The sequence below is a fragment of the Vipera berus genome, assembly GCF_964194415.1.
Source record: "Vipera berus genome assembly, chromosome: W".
NCBI classification, from domain to species: Eukaryota; Metazoa; Chordata; class Lepidosauria; order Squamata; family Viperidae; genus Vipera; species Vipera berus.
In genome coordinates this window covers 73,157,429-73,169,035 of record NC_138210.1, presented here as the reverse complement: position 1 = coordinate 73,169,035, position 11,607 = coordinate 73,157,429, and the positions used below count along the sequence as shown (strand labels likewise).

General features: G+C 47.4%; 1 protein-coding gene across 1 annotated transcript in view; it reads right to left on the bottom strand.

The window, feature by feature from the left end:
* Positions 1 to 11,607, bottom strand: part of LOC308676462 (meiotic recombination protein REC8 homolog) — a gene marked incomplete at its 5' end in the record, with an annotated part of 28,854 nt that overhangs the window by 4,687 nt on the left and 12,560 nt on the right. The window contains 8 exons of the mRNA XM_081342276.1: positions 521 to 645; positions 3,630 to 3,696; positions 5,354 to 5,497; positions 5,633 to 5,730; positions 7,189 to 7,280; positions 8,416 to 8,479; positions 9,880 to 9,955; positions 11,271 to 11,347. Coding sequence (XP_081198402.1) covers positions 521 to 645; positions 3,630 to 3,696; positions 5,354 to 5,497; positions 5,633 to 5,730; positions 7,189 to 7,280; positions 8,416 to 8,479; positions 9,880 to 9,955; positions 11,271 to 11,347 — 743 coding nt within the window. The remainder of the gene's footprint in view (positions 1 to 520; positions 646 to 3,629; positions 3,697 to 5,353; positions 5,498 to 5,632; positions 5,731 to 7,188; positions 7,281 to 8,415; positions 8,480 to 9,879; positions 9,956 to 11,270; positions 11,348 to 11,607) is intronic.

The window sequence follows — 11,607 nt, the reverse complement described above, 5'->3', positions numbered from 1 at the left end:
AAGCCAGGTGGGTGACTTTGGGCCAATCACCAGGAGACAGTGAGTTCTAGTCCCGCCTCAGGCATTAAAGCTGGCTGTGTGACTTCGGACCAATCACCAGGAGATGGTGAGTTCTAGTCCCGCCTCAGGCAGGAAAGCCCGTTGGCTGAATCTGGACCAATCACCAGGAGACGGTGAATTCTAGTCCTGCCTCAGGCATGAAAGCCAGGTGGGTGACTTTGGGCCAATCACCAGGAGACGGTGAGTTCTAGTCCCGCCTCAGGCATGAAAGCCAGGTCGGTGACTTTGGGCCAATCACCAGGAGACGGTGAGTTCTAGTCCCGCCTCAGGCATGAAAGCCAGGTGGGTGACTTTGGGCCAATCACTAGGAGACGGTGAGTTCTAGTCCTGCCTCAGGCATGAAAACCAGGTGGGTGACTTTGGGCCAATCACCAAAGTCCCCCCATCTTCAAATTGAGGCCCAGTGTCTTAAAGTGTCCCATCGGACGGTTGCGGAGAGATTTTGAGTGGGAATTGTTACCTCCAGCTCACTGGGCACTTCGGCTCTCCGCTCTTCCTGCTCCACAGCTCGTCGTTTGGCATAAATCACCTGCTGGATGTTGGCACAGCGGTCCCATAATCCACGGAGAGTGGGATGCATCCATCCTTAGCCAAGGAAAAAAGCAGTTTGGGTGGGGTAATAGGGCAGAGGCACCGCTTTATAGGCAGTCCTCGACTTAACGACCGCAACCCAGCCCCGATTTTTCCATGGTGAAGCGAGGACGTTTGTCAAGTGCGTTTTGCCCCACGTTACCACGTTTCTCGCCGCAGTGGTTAAGTGAGTCAGTCCGGTTCCTAAGTTAGCGACACGGTTGTTAAATGAATCTGGTTCCCTCCCATGGACCTGGCGTGTCAGGAGCCTGCCAAAGGGGATCCACGTGACCCCCTGCCACCGTCATAAACACACGCCAGTTGCTAAGCATCCAACTTGTGACCGGCTGCCACAATTGTAATGGTGAAAAACAGTCCTCAGTCACTTTTCCCAGTGCCGTAACTTCCAACGGTCGCTAAACAAAATGCTGAAAGTCGAGGACCACCTGCGTTACTTTTGTGTGTGTGTGTGAGAGAGAGAGAGAGAGATTCTATCAACGGCGCTAACCAGAAATCAAAACCCCGTTCCCGAACTGGGCTTGGAGAAATTAAAAGTGGCGTTCATTTTTCATCCCGGCTGGGGCCTCGTTTGTGGTGCTCGTTCGCACCGTGTCGAATGACCCGAAACGAAGTTGTGACCCGGCACATTTTGTTCTATATTTCATGAGTTCTTTTCGGGTTCTCCCTCTCAGCCCAATTTGGCAAATGAAATGAATGGGAACGGATTCTGCCGTATCGGATCCACCCAGCGGTGGGATTCATATCTGTGAACCACCGGTTCTCTGCGTGGACGCCGTTTCCGGAAGTCCGTTCTGGGCCTGGGCGAGGAAAAAAAAAATGAGCCACCGGTTCTGCCGAAGTGGTGCGAACCGGCTGAATCCCACCGCTGGGTGTCCGCCCCAAAATCTAAATCGAATGTGCAAACAGGGAGAGGCTGAGATGTCGTCTTACACCGAGATGAGCCCTCTGAGGCTTATTATTATTTTTATTTTTATTTTTTTAAAAAGGACAATTCGAGCACTGAGGGGTCCTTGGTGGTCTCTGAGCTTGGTTAGTTTCAGACAGATGTTTCATTAGCCGAACCAGGGAACGTCATCAGTGCTGACATGGTGTTATCTAGCTGGGTATGAAACATCTGCATAGAAACACCCGAGCTGAGGCAGCACCAAGGACCCCCATTGTCCTCCTTCCCCCTTCCTCCCCTTCCTCCTCCTCACACTGAGGATGCTCCCTAGTTGGGTCATGAAACGTCTGCAAGAAAACCACCAAGGTCAGAGAGCACCAAGGACCCCACAGTTCTCCTCCTCCTCTTCCTCCTCCTCCTCCTCCTCTTCCTCCTCCTCCCACTTCTAGCACTGATGATGTTCCCCAGTTGGGTCACAAAATGTCTGCCAGAAAACAACCAAGCTCAGAAAGCATCCAGGGCCCCAGACTCATCTTCCTCCTCCTCCTCCTCCTCCTCCTCCTCCTCCTCCTCCTCCTCCTCCTCCTCCTCCTCCTCCTCCTCCTCCCTTCTCCTCCCACTTCTAGCACTGATGATGTTCCCCAGTTGGGTCACGAAATGTCTGCCAGAAAACAACCAAGCTCAGAAAGCATCCAGGGCCCCTAGACTCATCTTCTTCCTCCTTCTCCTCCTCCTCCTCCTCCTCTTCCTCCTCTTCCTTATCTTCCTCCTCCTCCTCCTTTTCCTCCTCTTCCTCCTCCTCTTCCTCTCCACATACCACACTCCCTTCTGGCGCCAACGACATTATCTAATTGTGTCCTGAAACGTCTGCCAGAAAACAACCAAGCTCAGAGAGAGCACCAAGGACCCCCACAGTTCTCTTCCTCCTCCTCCTCCTCCTCCTCCTCCTCCCACCTCTAGCACTAATGATGTTCCCCAGTTGGGTCATGAAATGTCTGCAAGAAAATCACCAAGGCCAGAGAGCACCAAGGACCCCACAGTTCTCCTCCTCCTCCTCCTCCTCCTCCTCCTCCTCCTCCTCCTCCTCCTCCTCCTCCTCCTCCTCCTCCTCCTCCTCCTCCTCCTCCTCCTCCCACCTCTAGCACTAATGATGTTCCCCAGTTGGGTCATGAAATGTCTGCAAGAAAATCACCAAGGCCAGAGAGCACCAAGGACCCCACAGTTCTCCTCCTCCTCCTCCTCCTCCTCCTCCTCCTCCTCCTCCTCCTCCTCCCACCTCTAGCACTAATGATGTTCTCCAGTTGGGTCACGAAATGTCTGCCAGAAAACAACCAAGCTCAGAGAGCATCCAGGGCCCCAGACTCATCTTCCTCCTCCCCCTCCTCTCTTCTCCTCTTCCTTATCTTCCTCCTCCTCCTCCTCCTCCTTTTCCTCCTCTTCCTCTCCACATACCACACTCCCTTCTGGCACCAACAACATTATCTAATTGTGTCCTGAAACGTCTGCCAGAAAACAACCAAGCTCAGAGAGAGCACCAAGGACCCCCACAGTTCTTCTCCTCCTCCTCCTCCTCCTCCTCCTCCTCCTCCTCCTCCTCCTTTTTCTCCTCCTCTCCCTCCTCCTCTTCGTCTCCACATCCCTTCTGGCACCAGGGATATTATCTAATTGGGTCATGAAAGGTCTGCCAGAAACCAGCCAAGCTGGGAGAGCACCAAGGCGGCCTCATTTCATCCCTGAGCTACAAATACTCTCCCGATCCTCCGTTCGAGGCTTCCGTGGCTGGAGTATCCAGCAGGCTGGGATAAAGGGACTTTCCTTTCCTTGCAGGCTGAAGTACGTAACCCAAAGTGGCAAGGATTGAAACTGGGCACAATAAACGCCACCTTACATCTCGATTCGCACAAGTCGATGGGAGTGCAATAAAGTAGACGCTGTCCAAGACGGGTCCAAAATAAATGCGGGGTGTGTGGTGGTGGGGGGCTGGGGGAAGTCTGTGTGTTCGTGGCCATCTGCCAGCTCAGCTCCTGTTTTGTTCTGGGTCACTGATGCGAGACAAACAACCTGGGCAATTACAGATACGGGGAGGTGTATTTACCATAGGTTGGATTACTCAACAGTTCGGCTGGAGTCTTCAATCTCTTTGCTGGCAGGAGTACTGACTCCTAAAAAAAATAATGCAGAGAAAAAAGAAATTGTTAGAATGCATTGGGGGGGTGGGTGACAAAAGGGAATTGAGGGGAGAGACGAGATTGTGCAGATCTCCATGGACTGTGAATGCACCCACAATCCTGTAGCAAACAGGAGCAGCAAACCAGTTTGGGCTATTCATTAAGGCACCCGGCTAAAGACTGGGAGACAGGGAATTCTAGTCCTGCCTCAGGCATGAAAGCCAGCTGGGTGACATTGGGCCAATCACCAGGAGGTGAGTTTTACTCCCACCTTAGGCCTGGAAGCTGGCTGGGTGACTTTGGGCCAATCACCAGGAGATGGTGAGTTCTAGTCCTGCCTTAGGCCTGGAAGCCGGCTGGGTGACTTTGAGCCAATCACCAGGAGACGGTGAGTTCTAGTCCGGCCTTAGGCCTGGAAGCTGGCTGGGTGACTTTGGGCCAATCACCAGGAGACGGTGAGTTCTAGTCCAGCCTTAGGCCTGGAAGCCGGCTGGGTGGCTTTGGGCCAATCACCAGGAGACGGTGAGTTCTAGTCCAGCCTTAGGCCTGGAAGCCGGCTGGGTGACTTTGGGCCAATCACCAGGAGACGGTGAGTTCTAGTCCAGCCTTAGGCTTGGAAGCCGGCTGGGTGACTTTGGGCCAATCACCAGGAGACGGTGAGTTCTAGTCCAGCCTTAGGCCTGGAAGCCGGCTGGGTGGCTTTGGGCCAATCACCAGGAGACGGTGAGTTCTAGTCCCGCCTTAGGCCTGGAAGCCGGCTGGGTGACTTTGGGCCAATCACCAGGAGACGGTGAGTTCTAGTCCCGCCTTAGGCCTGGAAGCCGGCTGGGTGACTTTGGGCCAATCACCAGGAGACGGTGAGTTCTAGTCCCGCCTTAGGCCTGGAAGCTGGCTGGGTGACTGGGCCAATCACCAGGAGACGGTGAGTTCTAGTCCCGCCTTAGGCCTGGAAGCCGGCTGGGTGACTTTGGGTTAATCACCAGGAGATGGTGAGTTCTAGTCCGGCCTTAGGCCTGGAAGCCAACTGCATGAGTGACCCAATCACCAGGAAATTGTGAGCTCTTGTTCCAGCTGAGGCACGAAAGCCAGCTGGCTGATTTTGTGCTAGTCCCTCTCTCTCACTCCAGCCCACCTCACAGGGTTGTTGTTGTTGTGGGGAAAATAGGGAGGAAGGAGGAAGGCTAGATACGTTCATCGCCTTGAGTTCTTTATATAAAAAAAATAATAATAATAAAGCGAGATATAAATGACAGAAATTACAAAAACCCGGTCAGGGAAGAGATGAAAAACTCCATTGGAAGGCAACGGGAATTCCACCCGCATTTTGAAGCCCGGGTCTCCCTGCCTGACAGGTGCTTTTTTTCCCAGGAGGCACCTGGCCTTCTTTTTTTTTTCCCCCCTCCGAAGACGTTTCCCTTCCCATCCCAAAAGCTTCTTCCCCTCCGACCGGATCCCCGTGGGAATGGGCATTTCGCCCCCTCCAGTCAGAGCGGTTCCGGGATGAGAAGCGCAACGTCCTTCGAAGAAGAACGAGAGAGTCCAGGTGCCCTCCTGACAAACAAACCAACAAACCAACCAACCAAAAGCCACCTTTGGGGGACAACCTAGGTAGGACCTCTGGCCTAGACATCTCCCTGCCTCAAAGATCTACCAGCGGCTGGCACTGGATGCGTGGATTCGAGATCTGTTTCTGGAAATCCTCCCGGGAGATCTGAGTCACCACGTCCATAAAACGCAGCTGCCTTCGACGCTTGGAGGGGCCTTGCGGAGACGGCTCGTATTCGGGAAGTCGGAGCTGGGGAAAACAAAACAAAACAACAACAACAACACCTGAGAATTTCTGGGCTGACCTAGAAAGGGCTTGTGCCCTTTCCACGGGTGGCCTCCGAGTGGGAGACGGACCCTCCCCGCCCTCCTCCTTTGCTCTCACCTCTGGACTCAACGGGGCAGGCGGCCCTCTCTTCGCCGGGACCCTGGGCGAAGGGGGAGTTGGTGGGAACCTGGGTTCTTCTCCCGGAGGAGTCATCTCTAAAGAGAAGGAGATCCAATGGAGGAGGAGGAGGAGGAGGAGGAAATGAAGCCCATTTTTTTCGCCCGCCAAAAAGGACGACCCAAGAGAGAAAAGATTAAAAGCAGAGGGGGAAAATATATATGTATGTGTGTGTGTGTGTGTGTGTGTGTGTGTGTGTGTGTGTGTGTAAATTTTAAATTGCTAACAAAGAATTAAGGGAGACTGATATGCATTTCAAACTTATTAGTTTTCATCAGTCAGCCATATATATATCGGGCTTAATAAAGCATGTTTTTTCCTTGGCACCTCGGCCCGGATCTGAACACCTTGGCAGGTTTTATTCTGTGTAATGTTGTATATAGGTAGTCCTCGACTGACAATCGATTGATCAGAATGGAGCTGGGAGCTGGGAGGGACCTTGGAGGTCTTCTAGTCCGGCCCCCCACTCAAGCAGGAGACCCTGACCATTTCAATCAATCAATCAATCAATCAATCAATCAATCAATCAATCAATCAATAATCAGAATAGAGCTGTAAGGGAGCTTAGAGGTCTTCTAGTCCAGCCCCTCGCTCAAGCAAGAGACCCTATACTATTTCAGACAGGTGAATGTCCAGTCTCCTCTTAAAAATCTCCAGTGATGGAGCACCCACAACTTCTGGTGGCAAGCTGTTCCACTGGTTAATTGTCCTCACTGTCAGGAAGTTTCTCCTTAATTCCAGGCTGCTTCTCTCCTTGATTAGTTTCCATCCGTTGCTTCTTGTCCTGCCTTCAGGTGCTTTGGAGAATAGCTTGACTCCTTCTTCTTTGGGGCAGCCCCTGAGATACTGGAATCCAGCTAGTGTTTCCTGCCTAAGCAGGGGGTTGGACTAGATGACCGCCATGGTCTCTTCCAACTTGATGATGATGTCCAAATTCAAATGCTTGGTAACCGACATGTAATCACAATGGCTGCCCTATCCCCGGGTCATGTGATCCCCATCTGTGACCGTCCCGTACCAGCTTCCAACAAGCAAAGTCAGTGGGGGGGTAGCTGGATTCGCTTAACGACCGGCCAATTTCACCTAATAACAACAGTGATTCATTTAACAACTCACAGCAACAGCTTGCCTTCAAACATTGCGGGTGCTGCATCACTGGAGGTTTTTAAGAAGAGGCTGGACAGTCCCTTGTCTGAAGCGGGAGTAGGGTCTCTCCTTGTTTGAGCAGGGGGGGGGTCAGACTAGAAGACCTCCAAGGTCCCTTCCAGCTCTCTCTTCTGATTCTGACTCTGATTCCAAAATAGTTCGTCAAATTGGGCATCTCTCGCTTAACGGCCCGCCTCGCTTGGCAATGGAGATTGTGGTCGTAAGCTGAGGGCCGCCTTCATTTCGTTTTGTTTTGTTTTTCACCGAAATAGGCCTTCTTTGAGTCAAGTGAAAGTGAGGAAGGGGGGGGCTCCCCGGATCGTGCTCTTTGCCCCCAGACCCCCACTCACCCAAAGGCTGCAGAGGAACGCTGACCGAAGGCTGCCCCTCTTCCCTCAGGAGCAGCCCCGTATCTTTCGTGGTTACGGTCTCCTCCACAGTTCTGTCCCCCCGCCAGCCCAAAAAACATAAAAGTAACAATAATTAAAAAAGGAATCAATTTGATTAGATTATAAAATCAAACGCCAAAATGCAAAAGCAAGTAATGGGAGAGAAAGGTAAGGGGGAGGAAAAAGGAGACGTGTGGAGGGGAGGTGGGGGAAAAAAAGGCAGATTTTATTTCTGTTTGTTTTATCTGCAGGAGATAAACTAATTAATATCGTCAGGAGGAGGAGGAGGAGAATTATGAGGTCCTTGGTGCTCTCTGAGCTTGGTGGTTTTCTTGCAGACGTTGCATGACCCAACTAGGGAACATCCCCATTGCAAGAAGGGAGGGAGATAAGCAGAGAGGAGGAGGAGGAGGAGGAGGAAGAGGAAGAGGAAGAGGAGAGGAACTGTGGGGTCCTTGGTGCTCTCTGAGCTTGGTTGTTTTCTTGCAGATGTTTCATGACCCAACTAAGTAACATCATCAGTGCAAGAAGGGAGGAGGGTTTATGGAAAGGAGGAGGAGGAGGAGAATTATGGTGTCCTTGGTGCTCTCTGAGCTTGGTTTTTTCTTGCAGACGTTGCATGACCCAACTAGAGAATATCCCCAGTGCAAGAATGGAGGGAGATAAGCAGAGAGGAGGAGGAGGAGGAGGAGGAGGAGGAGGAGGAGGGCTGTGGGGCCCTTGGTGCTCTCTGAGCTGGGTTCCTTCCTTGCAGACATTTCATGACCCAACTGGGTAATATCATCCGTGCTGGAAGGGAGAGTAAACCCCCCTCCCTTCTAGCACTGATGATGTTACCTAGTTGGGTCATGAAACGTCTGCAAGAAAAGAAGCAAGTTGAGAGAGCACCAAGGACCCCTCATTTTAACCCCGAGCTACAAATACTCTCTGCTATTTATTCCTTACTTTCCTGGAGAAGTTTTCGAAATCCAAGAAGCCCAGGGCCATTGTTTGACCAGCAGCAAAAGTAGGAGGTCATCGCGCAGCTCACTGGAGAATCTCCTTAGAAGCCTCCTGGCTCAATTCTTTCCCATTTCAAATCTTTCTCTCTGCCTATTCTCCACCACTCTACCCCTCCCCTTTGGCCCTACCCCCCCCACAGCCCAACTGGGAGCATCAGGAGACATCCCCAAGCCCCCCATTCTTTACCCTGTGGGAGGCGACAGCCCCAAGGACACCGGTGGCTCTAGCACTCTGGCTTCCTCCACGGATTCTGGGGGGGAAAAGAGAGAGAAGGCGAAACTGTAATGAATGAAGCCAGGAATGGAAGCAGTGGAGCTGCAAAGTGAGAGAGGGAATCAGTTGGGAAGTTGGAAGAAATTCTGGAAAGGGATACGGGGAGGGGGGGAGAGGACCCCTCTTGTAACCACTTTGCAATGAAGACTTTTGTGACAAAGGAACGCTTTCTCTATTCTGTTCTGTTATTTTTTCTGTTTTCTATTCCATTCCATTCCATTCCATTCCATTCCATTCCATTCCATTCCATTCCATTCCATTCTATTCTATTCTATTCTATTCTATTCTATTCTATTCTATTCCTGTCCTATGCTTATATCAGTCTGTCTGTCTATCCATCCATCTCTCTCTCTCTTTCTCTGTCTCTTTATATCTATCTATCTATCTATCTATCTATCTATCTATCTATCTATCTATCTATCTATCTATCTGTCTGTCTGTCTGTCTGTCTATCTATCTATCATCTATCTATCTATCTATCTCTTCTCTCTCATCTATCTGATTTATGTCTATTATCTATTATCTATTTCATCTACTATTATCTATCATATATCTATTGTGCATGGTCTATTTGTCGCTTCTATTATCTGTCATATATCTATTCTATTCTCTCTCTCTCTCTCACACACACACACACACTATCTATCTATCATCTATCTAAAGTCTATGTCTATGTCTATCTATCTATCTATCTATCTATCTATCTATCTGTCTGTCTGTCTGTCTGTCTGTCTGTCTGTCTGTCTGTCTATCATCTATCTAAAGTCTATGTCTATCTATCTATCTATCTATCTGTCTGTCTGTCTGTCTGTCTGTCTGTCTGTCTGTCTGTCTGTCTATCATCTATCTAAAGTCTATGTCTATGTCTATCTATCTATCTATCTATCTATCTATCTATCTATCTATCTATCTATCTATCTATCTATCTATCTATCTATCTATCTATCTATCTATCTATCTATCTCTTGCATGCTGCCCGTCTCACCCTCTTTCTCTGTACTGAGTATGGAGATGGGACAGAGTAACCTTTCCCAGCCAGGGGAATCTTCAGTTGTTCTGGCTTCTCATCCAAAGCCAGGACCTTGGTAGCTAAAGAATGGGGGGACCTGCACATCTGGAGGGTCAAGATGTTCAAAGATCATCTGCTGAGATAGAACTCCAGACTCACCAGCTTATCTGCCCTGCTCTCCTATTGCTCAAGTACCACCATCTCTTTGGAAAGACTTTAAAGACCAGCCAGAGACCCTCCTTGGATTTCAAACACGGTCTGGGATGCCAGAAAGCAACTGAGGCCACTAGGGAGAAGACCCTCGGTCCCTCTGATTCATCTAAAATGCTCCTGAGTTTCAGGACCAGGAAACAGCCTAAAAGCCTCACCGGGCACCAGGAATCCCTCCTGCTCCACCAACAAGTCGATCTCTCCAGCTGTGATTTCAGGCAGGTCTTGCTCATCCTAAGGCGGGAAGAGAAAGCGCTATGAACCTCTCCCGCTCTGACATTACAAATCACAACTCTGTTATTCTGTTCTGTTCTGTTCTGTTCTATTCTATTCTATTCTATTCTGTTCTGTTCTGTTCTGTTCTGTTCTGTTCTATTCTTTCTTATTCTATTCTATTCCATTCCGTTCCAATTTCTATTCTATTCTATTCTATTCTATTCTAATTCTATTCTATTCTATTCTATTCTATTCTATTCTATTCTATTCTATTCTATTCTATTCTATTCTATTCTGTTCTGTTCTAATTATTTATTATTCTATTCTATTCTAATTATTTATTATTCTATTCTATTCTATTCTATTCTATTCTATTCTATTCTATTCTATTCTATTCTATTCTATTCTATTCTATTCTATTCTATTCTATTCTAATTATTTATTATTCTATTCTATTCTAATTATTTCTTATTCTATTCTATTCTATTCTATTCTATTCTATTCTTTCTTATTCTATTCTATTCCATTCCGTTCCAATTTCTATTCTATTCTATTCTATCTATTCTATTCTATTCTATTCTATTCTATTCCTTATTTCTATACTATTCTATTATTTCTTATTCTATTCTATTCCATTCTATTATTCTATTCTATTCTATTCTATTCTATTATCACATAATTCTATTCTATCACATAATTCTATTCTATTCTATTCTATTCTATTCTCTCCTATTCTATTCTTCCTTATTTCTAATTCTATTCTATTCTATTCTATTCTATTCTATTCTAATTATTTCTTATTCTATTCTATTCTAATTATTTCTTATTCTATTCTATTCTATTCTATTCTATTCTTTCTTATTCTATTCTGTTCTGTTCTGTTCTGTTCTATTCTTTCTTATTCTATTCTATTCTATTCCATTCCGTTCCAATTTCTATTCTATTCTATTCTATCTATTCTATTCTATTCTATTCTATTCCTTATTTCTATTCTATTCTATTATTTCTTATTCTATTCTATTCTATTCTATTCTATTCTATTCTATTCTATTCTATTCTATTCTATTCTATTCTATTATTCTATTCTGTTCTGTTCTGTTCTGTTCTGTTCTATTCTATTCTATTCTATTCTATTCTATTCTATTCTATTCTATTCTATTCTATTCTATTCTATTCTATTCTATTCCATATTTCTATTCTATTCTGTTCTGTTCTATTCTATTCTATTCTATTATTTCTTATTCTATTCTATATTCTATTCTGTTCTGTTCTGTTCTGTTCTGTTCTCATCCTTGTCTTCGCCTCTTCCCCACTTCCCAGCAGGAAGGCTTACTTCAATTTTCAGCAGTGTGATGGGCTCCGATTCCTTCAGTGTGATCGCTTCAGGAGGGACGGTGATCCCTGGTTTTCCTTCGGCATGACAAGATTTGAAAGTTAGTGGTTGATTTTGCAAAATTGCACTCTCTCTTCTGGCTCAGAGCTGTGGAAACGAACTAAAACGGAAGTTCCATTCGGTAAAAGACACAGGTAATCCTCGACTTACAATTCATTTGGTGACCATCCGAAGTCACAATGGGACTTATGACCGTTTTTTTCACACTTATGACCATTGCAACAAGCAAGGTCAATAGGAGAAGCCAGGATGACTGAACAAACTGCTTGCTCAATTA